General features: G+C 38.3%; 1 protein-coding gene across 1 annotated transcript; it reads left to right on the top strand.

Moving 5' to 3' along the window:
- Positions 1-1,970: 1,970 nt before the first annotated feature.
- txn2 (thioredoxin 2) lies at positions 1,971-8,333 on the top strand. Its single transcript, XM_041972993.1, has 4 exons — positions 1,971-2,055; positions 4,383-4,660; positions 7,261-7,384; positions 7,476-8,333. Exons 2-4 carry the CDS (start codon positions 4,383-4,385, stop codon positions 7,590-7,592), a joined length of 519 nt encoding a protein of 172 aa, XP_041828927.1. The 5' UTR covers positions 1,971-2,055; the 3' UTR covers positions 7,593-8,333.
- Positions 8,334-19,679: the final 11,346 nt, after the last annotated feature.

Raw genomic sequence — 19,679 nt, 5'->3', positions numbered from 1 at the left:
ATACTGATATGTTTTAATAGGGCTGTCAAAATTAATGCATTGATGCAAAGAGATTAATGTGTGGATTTAATGCACTGACTTTTGAAAACATTAACATATACATGACAAAGTTATTACTCACACCATGAAAATCTGAATTTGGTGTTGTCTCGACAAGCAAAACTGATTTTGGGCATGACCGACCGATATTAAAGTATAGATATTATCATACCAGTATGGATTCATAATCATACTAATGTTGATATTGATAGGATCGATATTTGGATCAATCCCCCCTCTACCATTTGACAGCTAATTGATTCAACTGACAAGTCTGTAACATGACTATAAAAGGAGCATTTCAGAGAGGCAGAGCCTCTTAAGCTGAATTTATACTTGTGCGGGGTCTGCGTAATATAGGTTACGGCATCACCCCCTCACCCTCCATGTAGGTCCACGGAGGCTTGACACGCACCTCTTCCAGACCTGACGTGCACCATGCATGCAGCACAATTACACAGAAGTACTCCCTTGTGGTTGGTTGGTTTGTGATTACATGTTTCTGGATTTCTAAAACAACCCACTGAATTTGTGGGGTAACTACAAAAGAGAAACTGCAACACAATGCTGAAGCCCTACGATTGAGTGCAAGATCACAATTCACCAACATCAGCACTACCGTGCGAGAAAAAATTCAACTTTAGATGTAAATATGGGCAGAGGTTCAGCAATCTGAGACAGTGTTTAAACATTGTGGAAAAATTTCAGAAAAATGTTCCTTGATGTAAAATTGCAAAAACTTAGATAAAAATCTCACAGTTTGCAGCGTATAATATCAAAAGATTAAGTTACTAGGAGGAATCTCTGTGCGCATGGAACAAGGCCAAAGGTCAAAACTAGATGATTGTGATCTTCAGGCCCTTAGGCAGCTTTGTATTAAAACAGGCACGGTTCTCTAGAAGAAATCATTGCATGGGTTCAGGAACCCGTCCAGATGTCTGTGAACACAATTCATTGCGCTATCCACAAATGCAAGATGAAGCTCCTTCATGCAAAGAGGAAACTCTATGTGATCACAATCCATAAACGCTGCCGTCTTCTCCGAATATTTAAATGGTCTGAAACAAAGTGGAAAACTGTTCTGTGGTAAGATTATTCAAAATTTGAATAAAAATTTGTATTGCACTGGAGCTGAAGAAACCTCTGGCTGAAGGCACTGTTGTTTTGGAAGTGTCTTCTGCCACATTTTATTTTATTATTTATTATTTTATTGATTTATTTGTATTGATTTATAAAACAGGATCTGATCCTCTAAATCTTATTTTGAATTATTTTTGTAAATTAAATAATTACAATTAAAAATTCTATTTGTACCAAGAAATAGATGCATCAACAATCTTTCTTATATGTTCACTTACTAAATACTGCTACTGACAGCAGCCATATTGGCTTAGTTTAACAGAAAAAGCTGCATGTGTCTGTCGAAACATTAAAAAAGAAAAAAAAAATCCCCCATCAGCACCTATGTGGATAACTAAGATGGTATTTCTAATTTTTTATCAAGTTAATGGGTGTTTAGCATTGCCCCGATTAAGGTGTCATATTTTATTTATTGTTAGTGTGTTAAATAGCTACAGTATTTAAACAACATTTTTTAAATATAAAAGTTAAAAAACTGTTAAGACCCAGTTTAGTCTTTAATAATGCATTGTTTCATATTTTCCCTATATTAAGTTTTATTCTGATTTTACTATATACAGTATGATACAGTATTCCTTAATGTAATCTGCAAACAATTACTAACTGGAAAAGTCCGATACATCTGTTGGTTTAAAGAATGTGTTATTTTCTCTGAATTTTGGTAGAGAAGAAATAAAAACATAAATGAAAATCCACAGTAATGTTTTTCTTGGCACCACTTTTAGTGAACTTCCCAACTCGACCATGCGGTGGCGCTACTCACAAAGCCGCGGCCAGATAAAAAAAACTGCACGGTCCCTTTTTCAGCAGCTGAACTAAAACGGAAGCACTTCATTGGTCCGCGAGGCCAAGTTCAACACGAACTAAACAACCAAGGTAAGCGCTGGAAGTCTTCGTTATTGTTTTAATTAACGAGTGGTGTTTGTAGCATGGAAATGTGCTGAGAGGCAGATCGGTACGGGCAACGCTGTGTGTCACAGAGGGGGGAGACCGTTACCAGTAAGGTTGAGAGAAGGAGGAGGATCAGGACGAAGAGGGCAAAGTCATACGTAACGTAGATTAATGGAGGAAGCGAGCAGCCGGTAGATCCTTTAGTAAACACGAGAAGTGTGTTAGGAAACACCCCGGACAAAGTTGTAGGGAACGGAGGGGGCTCACATAAAAGGAAATGTTCGTAACGGAGATGTTAACGCTGAAGCCTGGTGGTGTTTCATCTTGAGTGTGCGCGTGTTGTAACAGCAGAGCAACATGGCTGTGTGAAGACAAACGTCCTGCTAATGAAGTTAAACGTAGTTGTTAACTTTACTTATCACATGAGATTTAAGAGACAATTTTTTCAAAGGGAAGAATAACATTTGACATTTACTTTTCCAGTTGTAGCTTTACAAAACTTGCACTTCAATAAATCACTTTAATAGATGCACGTTTGTTTTAAAGTGTTTTTCTTTCGTTAATTATATTGTTGGGGGCAGGTTTAACATTTAATTCAGGGCTGCCAAGATATTTAAATCGCTGAATAATAACGAGAACGATCCCTGCATTTATTTATATTGTTTTATTAAGAATGCTAATTAAATATGTCGACTGTAAACAGCATAGTGTGATTTTTTTCCATCCATATCAGACTTATACAAAAAACTGGTCAAGTAATTTTTTTACAAAGATTGGTAAATATTTACTGACATTTACGTTTTGAATTTGACATAGTAAAAAGGGGGGTGTTCATATAAGATTTCGCTCTTTTAAGCTCATTTTAAGTCTTGTATTTAGAGAAGAAAAATGAAGAATAAATTATTTTTTATTAAAATAGATTCACGTGGTTTAAAGGTGCAGTGTGTAAGCTCTTTTTATTGGTATTTATTCACTTAAAAAAAAACTAAAATAACTGTTGTTTTTACTTTATAATGAGCTATTAATATTTAATTGCTGTGAGTCCACATAAATGGCATCTGCCATATTTATGCCACCATTGTACTACGGTGTCTCTAAATGGACAAACAACTTTGTGTGAAGTGAGAACCCTCTGAGTTTTAAAATTGTAGTGCCGGCTTTGTTTAACTGGTGCTAGAGCACTGTTTGGGATAAGTAACACCTTAAAAAGACACCAAAAGGAGTTACTTGTACTACAGTCATTGATGTACCTGTGAGACCGCAAATGAAAACATGTTTATGTCTGGAAGAAACTGTGCTTGGTATTTGAAATAATTTATATGCTTATATTTACCACCAGATGTCAGTACCTTTTAATATTTTATAACACTTATATTTTTTTTAAATTGTTGCCACCATCTATGAGAAACTCTTTCTTATTAAGTCTTCTCTCCCTTTAAAGTTCTCTTGGGTTTAACGGCTGTTAAGTAATGTCCTCTAAGCCAAGAAGACGGCTTTGGCACACATAGGCGCCAAAAAATGAGCTTAGTCGGGGTTGATTTTTGTGAGAATAGTAGGTAAATCAGATAAATGGCTGTTTTAAAAAAAATCTGGAGGAAAAAGTGTGAACAAGTAAATAGTTTCTGTTGTGTGTGTGGTTTTTTTTTCAGTGCCAATATTTCTTCTCCTAAAAAACCAAGACTTTAGAGAATGATATGCAGATGAGAAAAGGCTTGGTCACTGTAAATCTCTGTGTTATTTCTATGAAGTACTTTTAGTAACAAATTCTGTTTTGTTGTTTTGGTCGGCCTTTATGGTGCTGTATGTATTGCTACATTCATGTGACATAATTACTCTGAACTTGACACTGGAGGCTGTCCAGGAAAAAATGCCTGCATGCTGACTTTGCTTAAAAGGGTTGAGCTTCTACATGCATTTTTACATAAAAAAACACAACCAGGTGGACCATGTATAGCAAAAAATGACTCAGATTTTAAATGCAAGAGTGGATTTTACCTCTAAACGTTGCAATGTTTGCCAAATTTGTGATTTCCAAGATTGCATCTTTTAGGCTGCGACCACAGCCTTGCACTGGAAGATTCTATTTAAGCCTTGTTTGTGCTTCAGCTGCACCCCACGTCAATCAGAGAGGGAAAATCCACCCACCTAAGCACACAGAATGGCTGTAAACATGCCAGCCTTACATAAGTGTCCTCTCTTACAGTGAAAGCATTGTGCAATCCTTCACCTTTTACCCAAGAGGCCTCAGATCATAATACATTAAATTAATCAACTTTTTTTTTTCCATGTTTTTGTGTTTTTATTTTGTACAGATGGCTCACAGGCTGCTAGTACGTAGAATCTGGACATTCTCAGTGAAAGACATCCGCTGCCTCCCCTCGTCCACCGCTGCCATCGCCTCTTCTTCTTTTTCCACCTCCCTGCAGTCTGCTCCAAGCCGGGTCTCCATCCTCTCCCCGTCACACACTTTGTCTCGAGCCCTTACTCACACCCCCCGTCGGGAAGTCTCCTTCAACGTTCAGGACAGCGAGGACTTCACAGAGAGGGTCATCAATAGTGAGCTTCCAGTGTTAGTTGACTTCCATGCACAGTGAGTACTGCAGACGGCCTTGATTTAAAGCCGTCTTGTCCCTTTTTTTAAAAGATTAAAACTCTTATTTATAGGCAGTTTTGCCGTTAAAGTCACTTAACGCAGATGACCATCAGGCTCAAACTCTCAAGTCATGTCACAACAGGGAAAAAAAGGACATTTTGGCGTGTCGTATTCAGAGGATGAACTAAATTTATCAAATGGAAGAGCTCCAGGCTCCCACAGCAATAACTTAGGACTCCCATTTCAACCTTAACTAATCCTCCTGAGGTCCACAGTGGGATTTTTTTTCTAACCTACTTCTATGTTTTAATGAGTTTACATTCCCTATGAACAGATTTTATTGGTGCAGGACTCTTATAATACAGTCAGAGAAATGTGTTGTAGGTTCTTCTGAAAGGAGGTGTGATGCACCGTCTTATTTAATGCCGTTAGGGAACAATACCTGGAAAAGTGTGGTCTCATTTTTTCTTAATGAGCCAAAGATGCACTTAAGACTCTATCTAGAAATAATAATTATAAAAGATTGAGTTTTATTTGAATTATTTGTGACCATCTCAAAAAGTCAACATCGGACTGACTTTTACTGGCTGGAGAGAGTTTAGAGAAGAGACAGGATGCAAAATGGATGACAAATTAGCCATCGTTAGGGGGCGCCAAAGTGTGAAAATCTTCCAAAGTTCGCTAGTGTGACTTTAACAAACTTGTGCAAACTCATTAGCATGGGTGAACAGTCTCTCACGGGGGCATTAATGTTGACTGATGTTCATAGATTTGGAGTATTATCTGCTGCCATCCACATGTTTTTCAGGGAAAGGAACCATTTTCTGACTATATTAATCTTACAAAATACCAATACATAGAAATTAAATGGAATTTAATAGACAATTTAAATTAAATGATGGTTTAAATTTCCCAAACTTTCTTTTCCCCAGTTAGTGATAGTAGTAGGTAGGGCTGGGCGATATGACCTAAAAATGAAATCTTAGATTTTTTATAACCAAATCCAATTTCTGATTTTAATAGATTTTTTTTCTTTTCTTTTACAAAACATAAATAAACTTATTAAAACATTTATTTATTTATATAAATGAATGCCAGCAAAATTAATGCATATAATGTCATAACTTTTCCACCTTATAAAAGAAAAATACAACACAACTGCATCCGTGATCTCTTTCCATCTGGATCCTTATCACACAGGATCCACTGCAGAAATAATTCCCCTGATGAAGGTTGTCTCTTAGCGAGAGTTTGTGGGTTAAGTTGACTTCTGCATCTCATAGAGAGCAGCATTTCTCACTGCAGTTATACGCACAGCTAAATCCCAGGCATAAGTGAAGGGTCACTTCACTGAAAATCTGTTAGACAAACACATTGCGGTGTGGAGGGAGGGCTAAGTCTGCTGCTAACTAACTATGGGAAAAAAATCCAGAATTTCATATAAATAAATAAATGGAAAATTTGATTAATCGATTTTATCGATTAATCGCCCAGCCCTAGTAGTAGTAGTAGTAATACATATAGTACAAATTCCAGTTTTAACAGCAGCTGAGAGCACCTGCTGACATCTACTGGTCAAATAATAAATGGTTAAATCGATATTCAGTCATCTGTCAAGTTTTCAACACAGCATAGATGAGAACTTAAAGCCTGAGTGCACATGCTAATTTTCACTGAGGATGCAGGAGTAGGTACACCTCCATGTATTCTTTCCAGAAATATGATTTCCAAGTCTAATATCTCTCTTAATGGCTTGAAACAAGAATTTACATATAAACAAAATATTTATTGATTTTTAAATCTGAAAGACAGCTGGCAGCTCACTCTCTCCAATTAAAAACATCAAATAGGATTAATTATCTCAGACTCATGTTTATCAGAAACTGTGTCAAACATGGCCTCCAGGTTGCATTATGTTATAAAATCCCTACCCAGTGTCAGTAGTAGCAACACAAAGGTGCTGTGGGAGCTGGTAAGCTAGAGCAGTGGTCCCAACCTGTTATAGTCCCGACCCCCAAGATAACAAGGCGTCGATCGCTTTTCTCGCCAAGATGAAGCCAAATTCAGTTTTTTGATAGGGGATGAGTAATAACTTTGTTTCTGGACACACAAGAATAAAAATACTAACTATCAGAAACTGCATAAATAGGGAGAATAAAGTTGTTTTTAGTGGATTCTGTTCACAGTTGTCCAGGTTTTTAAGCTGCAGGCTGTGCAAAGAGGCCCACGAAACAATCCCAGCTCCTCACAGCAGGGTGTGAGATACTGGCAGGAAAAGAAAGCATGCAGCGCCATAACCAAGTAGTGTGTTTTTTTTTGTTTTTGTTTTTTTTTGTTTGTTTGTTTTTTCTACAATGGTCTGGCGACACCCTGAAATTATCTTTGGATCCCCAGTTTGAGAAAGGCTGAGCTAGAGCATGAGCTAAGAATGTTCCAGTTATAATTTTTACCATGATTACTACTGGAAATGTTTCTACTAGCTGGCGTACACGCATTTAAAAATGAAAAAAGGCTGCTGTTGGTGTAAAATAGCAGTACTGCTGGGGTATTATAGTTAAACTGGAATGACACTGACTCCGGCTGTGCTGTGTTTTTAGGTGGTGTGGTCCCTGCAAGATCCTTGGGCCACGGTTGGAGAAAGCTGTTGCAAAACAGAAAGGCCGCGTTGCCATGGCAAAAGTTGACATTGACGATCACACAGACTTGGCTATCGAATATGGGGTGAGACCTACTCAAAGTATTTTTTCCACTACGGATACTTTACACATTTCCTTTTGAATTGATTTAATTTACAGTAACTTGGTCTCGCCAGGTGTCTGCTGTTCCAACGGTCATCGCCATGCGAGGAGGCGACGTCGTCGACCATTTTGTAGGAATTAAAGATGATGATGAGCTGGACTCTTTTGTCAGCAAAGTCATTGGACAATAAACCACTCGTCTCCGCCCCGTCACACACCACCATCATGGTGTTGTCATTGATTCTGGCACGCTAAGCAGCCATTTTTTAACCTGTTTGGCAACCACCGATAAAATTTTGACACAGTCCCAACTGGCAAACTCTCAAACGCTCACACCCATCCCTAGACACACGGCTTCAGCTGCGCTTTGCTTCTTCTGTTTTTCTCTTTTTTTTGTCTAGCGATGGGTGGGTGCCTTCATTAACAGTTTTAATTTGTGCTGTGTTACATCGGTTCCATTTTTTTAATTTAATAATGGGACGGCTCAGAATCTTTTTGTACTCAACTGCTCAGATGTTGTGTAACAGTTTGCTGTAAAAGTCTGTAGAATGGAAAATAAACAAGTACTGTAAAACATGAGGGAAGAGCGTGCATAGTTTTAGCAGTGGAGAGGATTTGATTTAAAATGTGACCGTACTGAATGAAATGTGACCGCATCACATGTAATTCCTGCTTGTGTCCACATGAGGGCGCCGTTTGTCCAACATCGCAGAGTCACATGTACATTTTACACCATTATGCCTAATGATGTGAGAAAGCAAGATGTTTTTTTCTTGTGCGTGTGTGTTTGTGTGCTTCACTGTGTCCTGATTGTGAAACTGAAGGCAAGCGGGAATTGTAGGCATGAGTTTGATTTAGTTTGTTACTGAAATGAACTTCATGTACCAGAAACATGACCAAGTGAAGTAATAAAGGAGTCAATATGTTCTGTATTTGAATAGTATTTTTGTCTGTGGTTTAGAAAAGAGACAAATCTTGGAGTTTTATCATCCCTAAAGACACTGATGTGATGGTTGAGTCATGTACTTTGTATGCTTTAGCTGTATCTAAAGCATTCAAATTATGCAGATGGAGGATTGACAAACCAGGATCCACATTACAAAAACAAGCTTTTTTTTTTTTTTTTTAAGCAGCTCTTAATCATTTCCTGCTCTTCAGTGGTATGGAAAAGTTTGAACCCTTCAAATCCCTGTCCCTGAACAACTTGGAGAGTAAAGAAATATTTTAGTTCCAAATCAGTAGTGGTGCTTGACTTATAAATGGGGGGGCAAGACGATCAGAAGGGCCATATACTAGGAAATAAAATGATTTGGTTCAGACAAATGGTTGTCTAGTGGCAGCAGTAGACTGGATCTTCTGATAACTGAATCTATCAGGGTTTTACCACATTATCTTTAATCTAGTGTTTAAGCTAGTTAATTAGCTTAGCACTGCTACGTAGCTTCATGCTAACATCAGATTAATAGCTTTACATAACAGTAGTTGTACTTGCACAGGGACAAAATATCTTCTTGAAATATGCAACCAAATGTCAATATTTTTATCGAATGATCAGTTGGGAAACTATTTTAAAATTGACTTTAAACTGATGTAGCTACACTAATCCACGTCTGGAAGGTTTCTGTAACCTGTCAATCACCTTAGGTGGCAACTGGGGTGTCTAATGAGATTTCAGAGGAGGCCAACGTACCATGGACAGTCCTCCAGCCCTGCCCCGACATTTCACTAATAATTATGATCCAGTCAGAAGTGGATTACTTTTAATTGATATTAGTGATCATTTTCCTATATCTGCAGCCTTTCATAAGTAGGATTAATACGATAAATATCCAGAAATGATAAATGACTGAAAAAGAGAACATAGACATATAAAGATGAGATAAGAAAAACGTCTCGTTTCACTGTTAGTTGGTCACAAAACGTAATTATTTCTATCTCACTCATCCTTCCTAGTAAAGTTATCTGGTGATGTTTTATTTTAATTGAATTTGTCTTTAAAGAGCAGATAGAAAAGACAAAGGTAGAAGATGAGGAAATAACCACTGACGAGCAAAACCACAAACTGACTTCACTGTCAAAGTAAGTCAGTTTATTTAGTAGCTACAATTAAAATGTCCCACAAACATCTTATGTAGTACATTTAAAACAGTTTCTGAGGTTTAATCTGAGGTAAGTTTAATGCTTTAAGAACACATAACTGTTCATAAATACTCTTATAATAAAATAAATGTTCAACTTAAGTATAATGTTTAAATGTAGGAGATATAATCTATTGTAAATTAAATATTAAATCATTAAATATATTTTAGTTTTATATATTACTACAGTAGATTACATCTGTGTATACTGTGTTATGGTTGACTGAGGGGTTTGTTGTGTTAATACAACACCTCTATGTCTTCCTACACACATCATAGATCACGCTGTTGCTGTTCAGCTGCACACATGACTGCTATGGACTGAGTGAGGAAGAGATGCTGCACCCCTACTCAATCACAAATTCCTTTGGCAGGCGGAAGAAAAACTAGTTCCTGCCAGCTGGGTTTAATTTAGAGAAAAAGCTGATATTAAAGTTACTTTTCACTGTATTCCAGTTCGTGATAGACTGCAGATTGGTAAAATATTGAAATTCTGAAATGAAAATTGATTCTAGAACATAAAAAGCTGGCATCAGTAGTAGTATCAGCATTTTGGTTATCGATCCGCACATCACTACCCAGGAGTAATCACCTCTCCTCCACCTCCCGACCTCAGGGTGGAAACGGAAAGTTTAGCAGCTGTTTCTGTCAGAGTTTTCCCAGTAGTGGAGGTAACAGACCAGCATGGTTACTAAACCCTCAGAAATTTTGCTTCAGGATAAAAAAGACCAGACAGAAAGATGAGGAAAATAACTGGTTGATTGTTACTGAACCTCTTTAGCTCACGTAGCACAGCAGGCAGCTCTTAAAGCAATCCCGTCTCCTTGACCCACTCTTCATATTCCTGCTGAACACTAAAGGACAATAGAGCCCACACAATGTTAAAAATATAACATGTAAAAAAGATGTTTCTGGAACACAAATAACATCTCATACATGTTTTCCATTTGGAGATAGATATATAGATTACATCATGATTGCATCACGAATAATCAACTAATCGTTTTTGAAAAGCCTGACTAGTCAACTTCAAAAATCAGCTAAATGCACATCCCTGGTGCATCACTATGTGTTGAATCCTCAATTTTCTTTATCACTGCACATTACTACTTTCTTCATATAGTCAGATAATTAACTCCCTGTTTATTTCTAGTTACTTCACAAATTAATCTGAATGTCCTGATATTAACAAACATAAAAAATTATGTTAACTTTATTGTTCCATTGCAGGAAAATCATTAAACATCATATACTCTGACGTTCTGATTAAACAGCCATCTAGTGGCGAAATTTCTTACAGTGTAGCAGTGTGTTTTGTCCCTTCAGCCTTTCCGTAATCACTCCCCCCCACTTCTTTTTTTTCCCGCCTAATCCCTTTAGATTGAATATGGAAGGTAAGATGATATTTATGTTCTCATATATAGCCAGAAGACACTTGCCTGTAATTATTCTAGTCAATCTGTAATTCAAAATAGAAAACGTTGTTGAAGTAAACATTCATTCATGGACAAATGTTTGTTCGTTCGCGCATGCTAATCGCTAACCTGCCAATGGTGCATTTATAGACGTTAGCCTTAAGCTAACTTATCGGTTTTTATACATTTTGATGTGCAACGTTGTTTGATTTCACTGAGAAAAAAAAAAACTGTCTGCGCAGTTTTAAAGTTTCCCTAAGTAAAGTTTTCAAAACGGATTCAGCCTCAGGTCTTTTTATTGGGAGACTTTTTTATTTGCGGAGCTGTTGCAGCAGCTAGATCACGCCACACCCGCAAGCGTCGGCAGAGTAGACACATTACAATATTTATAATCGATTATGTGTTGTTGCTGAATCGATGCAGAATCGTCCAGGCCGGCATCTAAATGTATCGTAGAAACGATTATATAAGATTGTTTTTGGGATGGCTTTAAACTTTGTATATTGATCTTCCTGTTTTAAATGTTTCTAGTGGCTAATAATGCAATATGGGCTGGGTACACAAGTGTATGACACTTAAATAAAATATTCATTCATTCATTCATTCATTCATAAATGAATAAAACCAGTTTCCCTTATTATATTAGGGGGGCACACCAACCCTCCAACATCAACTGCCCCACCCCTAGAAGATCACATAAATTTTTCTTTCTATATTATTTGTATTTTTTTCATTCAATTATTTTACTGTGTATTCAGATATTTTATTATTTTTCTTCCACCGGATCATGACAGCAGTAAACCAGGTTCCCTTTCCACTAGAATAGGTTTATATTTGGTCCTTTATTATTAAAAGTAAACAGCCTGGTATATTTATCTTATTCTCATATTGACAATGTAATTGTATTGCATCATGTCTCCACCTGCCACCTGTGTACAGCTGAGCTACTGTCTCACCTGCAGACAGAGAGCACATTAGAAACTCCTCAGTTGGAAACACTGACCACCTGAAAATAAGACAGAAATATCTGCTTTAATAATGTCAGCTCAATAAAGCAGGTAGAGGAGAAGCAGGAGTGTGTGTATATATATATATATATATATATATACATATATATTCATGATTCTGTCACCAAGAAAATACTTAACATAATGTTTTAACTGTTTAAAAAAAACTAACTTTTGCTAAATAAACTCCACTTTTTTTTCAAACTTTGGTCATGTATCTGGAGTCTTCTTGCTGTGCGTTAGAAAGAATTTACCATTTAGTATTTTTATGTGCTGTCTCTGTCCTTCTGTCTTAACTTGGTGGTGATGGTGCCTTTGAAGGACAGTTGAATGAACCAACCCTCACTGTGGACAAAAAACATCACTGTGACCGTGAAATATTTTTAAGGTCACCAAAAAAGCTGAAAGAACATCCACACATCCACACTGGAAAAAGGCTATTCACGTATGACCGGTGTGAGAGGAGGAGTTGGGAAATTTGAAAAGCCATCAGCTTATACGCGTTGGGAAAAAGCCAATGTGACCAGTAAGGGAAAGTTAGTCAGCACATCTGCACTGGAGAAAAACCTTCTGTCTGAGCTGAATGTGAGAGGAGTCTGAACCAACCAGGGCCTTTCAAGATCTACCAGCCCATCCACACAAAACAAGTGTATTAACTATTAACCAGACAAACAGTTGTAATAATGATTCTATGCATGCAGTTTGTTATGTTGTGTTATTTTTTTTGAAGCAAACAGGCACACGTCTGCATGTTAGCATGTGAGAAGTTCAGAAAGGGTTTCAGTCAGGGCGGTTGTACCAAGTTCTATGGAGCTTTTTTTTGCATGTTTGGAACATTTCATCATGATTCATAAGTTAAAAAAAGTGATTTTTAAAAGAAAATTTGATCAACTTTTATTTCAGAAATATGTATGAAATATTTTTTAGCTTCAACAAGTTACAATACCTACAAATTTAAATGTAAAAGTATTATGAAAAGAAGACTTCTATGTCTCAGTCGTGTCTTGATTGGATGGAAATTTAGGTATTAAAACAAAAATCACTTTGCTAAAGAAGAAACTGGGCTCAGATTCCAGAGTTTGATCATCATTCTTTCATTTTCATGTTTTTTGTTGTTTTTTTTTTTTTGTTTGTTTTTTTTGCTATTTTTTACTAGTTGGAAACCAAATGGTACAAAATTGAACATGAAACATTTACATGTTTTAAGCACTATTAATTTATTTCCATGTTGAAGCAACCACAGATTGTCTTCATCATCTGTATCTTCAGCTGGTAAATTATTATTAATCTGGTAAAATTCAGGTCCGTCTTGCTCTTTGGACCTGCGATGGCAGCATGAGCAGCCACTAACGGGTGACTGTTTAGCATTGTACTAATTATTTAAGTCTTTTTTGTAGTTAGTTTAGATAGATCTTTTATTTTCCCCTTCTGTGTAAAAGTGGCCTGATCAGCCAGTGTACAGTTTCCCTAATGTGTCAGTTTGTGAGGTCATTTAGTGCTTCAGTTTCCCATGTTGAAGTTTGTTTTGTTTGGCCCAAAGTTATCATTGAAAATAATGTTTTTTGTTTTTTTTTTTGCTTTTTGTAATTAAATCAAAGAGATTTTTTTAAAAAATTTCCTGTGCCTCTCTGGCTTTTCGCCTTGTTCCCTCAAGGACGCTTTTCCACTAGCTTTCAGTTATATTTAGGTCAACGAACTTTTCTCGCCTACACCAAAAACGACAAAGTCTCAACTTCATCAGTCCACAGGACCGAGTCCCAGAATCAGAAGATTTCTCTTCTGACTCCATGAATGCTATATTTGTACAGGTGTTGCTGCACATTGGAACAGTGCACCACCTCTCCAGAGCATGCTCAATATTTCAAAGGGTCGTTTGCACTCAAAGTGAGGAGGGATTTAAGGCATCTTTCTAAAGTCTGCAAGTTTTCTTGGAAAGTTTCCTTCAGACCTATAGCTGACCTCCTGCTAAATGCTATTACATAATTACATAACCAACAAGAGAAATGACTGCCTTAAATCCTTTGCTATGCTCACATTTCTCTGATTTAGGAAAAAAGAAAACATTTAGAGAGCTGGCTTCTCTGACATCTCTGGTATAGCTTCTTTAGTTTGGGGGTATAATTGACACATCTCCAGTTTTCCTCCATTTATAGGAAACCTTCAGTAAACTAGCAGCAGATGATCACAGTCTTCTTAGACTGTAAGTGCTTTGATCGTGTAGCTCAAACCACGTCTGCTTGGAGTTAAAAGTCAGTACTTAAAAGGAACTGGAAACCAGCGAAGAACTGCCGAAACTGGACCAATTTGCTTTCTTTTCTTGGTTCTGGTTAGTAGCCGGGATGATACTTAAGATAAACTAAATCATTAAAACAGTTTTCCCTAGAAGGCTTGTAGATAGTCGGGTTGCAACAGTACATCAGTCTACATGGAAGATGCAAGTCAAATATAATAAACGTGAGTTTATAGTGGCAGTATCTGGCCACTTTATTAGGTATACTGGTTCAATTTCTTTTTAACACTAGTATATAATCAGCCAATCACATGACAGCAACTCAGCACATTTAGTCATGCAGACATGGTGAAGACGACTTATTGAAGTTCAATCTGAGCGTCAGAATGAGGAGAAAGAGAATTTAAATGCTGAAGCTGGCATGGTTGTTGGTCTGAGTTTTTCAGAAACTGGTGATCTGCTGGGATTTTCACAACCATCTCTAGGGTTTACAGAGAATGGTCGGAAAATGAGAAAATATCCAGTGAGCAGCAGTTGTCTGGACCAAAATGTCTTGCTGACGTCAGAGGTCAAAGGAGAGTGGGCAGACTGGTTAGAGATGATAGAAAGGTAACAGGAAATCAAATAAGCACTGGTTCCAACCAAGCTATGCAGAATAGCATCTCTGAACACACAACGCATCCAACCTTGAAGCTGATGGACAATAAATGATGGAAAAATGCGTTTGATTTGATGGAAATCATGAAAGCATAGATCCATCCTGCTATCACTGGTTCAGGCTGCTTGTGGGATATCTCCTTGGCACACTCTAGACCAGTGGTTCCTAAACTTTTTGAGCCACGACCCCCAAGGTAAAATACATTAGTGTTCACGACTCCCATATGCTGAAAATCAGCTTCTCCTGCCGTGATAGTGCCAGATTTACCCACAATAACTTTGTTCCTGAACACCTAATAATAAAAACTTTAAATGTTAGGCTGGACAACCATCAGAAAATACAAACATAAAGATAATTTAATTGTTTTTGGGTGGATTTGGTTCACTGCTGTAACTAAAAATGACTAAAACAGCTAAATTTAGCTGAGATGCTAAATTCAGATTTTAAAAATGACATAAGTTATAGTTTTCTTGTTTTTGCATTAATGCATTAAATATGTGCACCTTTATTTCACAGATTAATCACTTTGCTTTAATGCTTTAATACTTACAGCCCTAAAGAAAATCCCCAATTTATTTGATAAATGATGCTTTTTTTTGTATATACAATGATCTGGCAACCCCTTGAAATTATTTTGGGACCCCCAGCTTGGGAAAGGCTGGTGTGGACCCCTTAAGGATGGACGTGGCGTAGTTTAAACACTAGTCTGAGTATTGTTGCTGACCATGTCCATCCCTTTATGACCACAGTGGAGCATCTTCTGATGCTACTTCCAGCAGGATAATGCACCATGTCACAAAGCTCAGACCATCTCCAGCTGCTTTCTAGAACATGACGATGCGTTCACTGGACTCCAACGACCTCCACAGTCACCGGATTTCAATCCAGTGGAGTAGCTTTGGGATGTGGAGGAACGGGAGATTCTCATCATGGATGTGCAGCAACTGTGTGATGATGTCATGTCAATATGGAGTAAAACATCTGAGGAATGTTTCCAACACCTTGTTTGAATTTATGCCACCAAGAATTAAGAAACTTCTGAAGGTCAAAGGGGGTCCAACCCAGTATTAGCAAGGTGGACCTAACAGAGTGGCCTGTGAGTGTACATTGCATCTTTAATATCACCAAGTGGCAGCATGTATAGGAAAAGTAGCAAAGGAATGAGGCAACCCATAATCTCTTTAAAACCGTTTTCCTTTCATGCATAAACACGTGTAAAACAACTGTCATCTTTATCTCTTTTGAAGATTATGTATCATCTACTCATGTCACTGTTCTCACATTTTTGCATGTTAGATTTTATCTGAGATTAATCTCCCTCCTGTTTCTGTCTGCCTTTTGTCTGAGCATGTTTTTGTTGCTTGTGCTGTCAAAAACATCTCATCATTGTAACTGAAACGCCCACACACCACCCTACACTTATTAGTTCTCTATAAATTACCTCCTTTCCTTCATCCCCTCATACGTCAGCGTCTACCTTCTCTGTAATTACGTCTTCATTCTAACACCTGGACAACCTATCGAGCTGCTATTCTATCTTTAGATTAGTTGGTGTTGAAAAAATGCCAGCAACTAACTGTTTACCCTCTCATCATGAGAATCAAAACAAGTTTGGTATTCATCCTTGAAATTTCCCATTGTTCCAGGTTATCAGTAGACATGGTGAATAATTAACAGGCTTTTCTTTAAAACAAGCTTTCAGCGATGAGGAAATGAAAGAAATGTTATGCATGCCACGCTTTTGTACAAGAAATCTGTGTTGGTTCCTGCAGGAAAAAGCAAACAAACAGAAATGAGGTCATTTGAGGCTGAAACAGACAGAAGATCACCTGCTGCCTCCCTCCTAATTTTATCATCATCTCTTCTCTCATGACTTTCTAACAAAAAAAGAACATTCCCAGCCACTAGCTGCCTTCCTATCCAGGCATGTCCATTACACAGCCTGCAGCTGGGACATTGATTATCATGTTCCTGCACTTTTAGCGGTTGCGGCGTAGATGAGATCATTGCAGATGAAGTCCTGGGATGTATTCATGCAAGGCAGAGTGAGGGGGAATTCCACTGCTATTACATAAGCAGGTGCGACTAAAAGCTATTGGCCCAGATTTACACAGAAATTGTTGTGAGCCGTGTGAAAGGCATTCCTGCATAGTTTAGAGTCTGCTGACCATCACCTTTGTGAATCATCAACCATTTAGAAAACTTTCTCCCTCTTTAGGTCGATGCTGATCTTAAAGCGAAAGTTTCAAGGCTTCAAACGTATAAATAATTCTACCCTCCCTTCAGTCCACTCATCATCATCATCATCATCACCGTCATTGTCTGCTTTCAGACAAGAGCAAAGGGGGGGTGACATGACGACAGGCACCAAGGGTTCAAAAGCAGCATGCAACCCTACACTTCTTCCGCCAAAAACAATAGACCACACCTCCACCCTTACTCCCTCTCTCTCTGTGTGTAGCCCAACCAGTCTTGTGACCATATAAGGCAAAAAAAGACGGGGAAGCCAGCGGCTGCCTTTGCTGCTGCTGCTGAACAAACTAAGAGCCTGAGTTGCCAGAATTCTTCTAGTTGAGTTTTCCCAGCTTGCTCTCCTTCCTCAGAGGCCTGAATCTGTTAATATCTGCTGTGAGTTTGCCTGCCATGGGGGTCAAATGCTTTTGTTGTGTATGTGTGTGTGTATGAGAGAAAGCTGATCTGGAACAAGCTGAGAGTGCTTAGTGTTGACTGTGAGTACATAGCTGTATTTATATTGGAAACACTCTGCTGCCCTCCACCTTGTTAGAGGTCTGCTCCGTTCCAGACAAATATCACCCCAGCTCAGACAAAGCATCCACTGTTGCTATTTATATCTCTCCCCATCTTCTTCATATACGACACACACTCATGCCTTGTAATATCACATTGACTTAGCATGCATTAAAGATGACGGATGAGCAGGAGTCTTACTAAAAGACGACAAGCTTGTGCATTTTTTTCTTCCCTTTACTCCACATTCCTCTGTGTTGTGAGTCAACATGAGTCTTATCGCTGCTTCCTGTGTACTGATTACTAAGGAGAGGAAGAGGATGGAGAAGTTGGAAGCAGCAACCAAAGGAAAGAAAGCATAAAAAAGAAATAGCTAGTCAGAAGCAGGGGAAGTTTGTAATTATTTCAAGTGATTTTAGGCTTTTTAAGAGCAAAAACACAATGTACCGAAGCCGGCTTTGTGCTGCAAGCGGTCTTAAAGGAAGTTTTCTGTGCCATGATGAATAGGTAAGAGGCAGCAGCTCCAGGATCTGGGTCAGCCTATTTACGCTCAGATTTGACACAGATCTGAGCTCTGCTATGCACAGATTTCTATGTATGTGTGTGTTCACGCCTGAGAGCTTTCGCATCGAAACATATGCACATACATAAGTTCATACTAGTAATTACACAGCAAGACTGGCAGGCATTTAACGTGCTGTCACTCAATGGGCTGCTTTTTGCACTGAGCGGATGATATAATGACCTCACACACCCTGAATTACAGACACACCCTGCTGCCATTGCAACTAGCTGAAGGAGAAAGGGAGGGAGGGAGACGGTGAGGTCAGAAGTCTCCATATTTGGTCATTCATGCCTGCGTTTAATCCAGCACATCTTCCCGTGCCTGCTTCTGTTTGTTTTGTCACTTATTCAGCATTTTTTTCTCCCCCCTATGAGAACTTCACCTCCGCCTCTTTCCACTCTCTCTCCATCTGGTCCTACTCAAGTTAAAAGTGACCTCTGACCTCTCAGCTGATATTTTTGTAACTATCAATTCCCAGGGAGGCAGAAAATGTGAGAGTCATTGAGTTTACCAGGCAAGCATGTTCAGTAGTCATACATGTGATGCCCACGTATAATATAAACATTCCTTATGTCACACTTTCTGCTGAAAATGTGATTTGGTATGTTTGTCAGTGGATGCCAGTCGTGTTTTAGGCCCCGCTCTGACGTAAAGCCACATAATAGTAGAAGTAGTAGGAAGCTTGTTATCCCTGGATCTCTGAGCGGCATCATCTGTTATGTATTCTTGTATCTTGTCTGATATTATTTTCAAGGTAAAGGAGGAAGTCACAACAAGAAAGAAGTCAAGCTTTTGTTTATCTGAGCAAAACCACTGGTATGCCTTGTTCCTCTAACTCACAGGCTCCAACATTTTTCAACCACAGGTCTATGAGATAAACTCAAGTACAGTAGCATTAAAGTAAAAAAGAAATGAGACCCAGAAACAGTGCATAAAAAACTAGGTACACCCTATGATTTATAGCTTGCAACACCAACTTAAAGGGACCGTTGTCTGCATGTTATCAGTTTCTTCTTCTTTTTTTTTAAGGGATTTAAGTTGACTTCTTTTCGATGTTGCCTGAGTTAATAGAGGTTTGTATGGATTCATTTACATACAGCTCTGTTAAGGTCACGCCACAGCATTTCGGTCAGGTTGAGGTCTGGGTGCAGGTCTGTTTGGGGTCATTGTCCTTTTGCATGACTCAGTTTCAACCAAGCTTTTAGCTGTCAGACACACACATCTGACTTCAAAATACTCTGTTATACAGATGAGTTCAAGTTCATCTCAATGACTGTAAGATGTCCAAGTCCTGTGGCTGCAAAACAAGCCCAAATCATGAGCCCTCCGCCACCATGCTTGACAGCTGGAATGAGGTGTTTGTGCTGATATGATTGGTTTTCTCCAAACAAGTTGCTGTGTATCATAACCAAACATCTCCTCTTTGGTCTGGTCTGTCTAAAGGACATTGTTCCAGAAGCCTTGTCGTTTGTTCAGCTTATATAAGCCATGCTGCTATGTTCTGTTTAGAGAGAGGA

Source organism: Melanotaenia boesemani, chromosome 2 (genome assembly GCF_017639745.1).
Source record: "Melanotaenia boesemani isolate fMelBoe1 chromosome 2, fMelBoe1.pri, whole genome shotgun sequence".
NCBI classification, from domain to species: domain Eukaryota; kingdom Metazoa; phylum Chordata; class Actinopteri; order Atheriniformes; family Melanotaeniidae; genus Melanotaenia; species Melanotaenia boesemani.
This window is presented reverse-complemented; position numbering and strand designations above follow the sequence as displayed.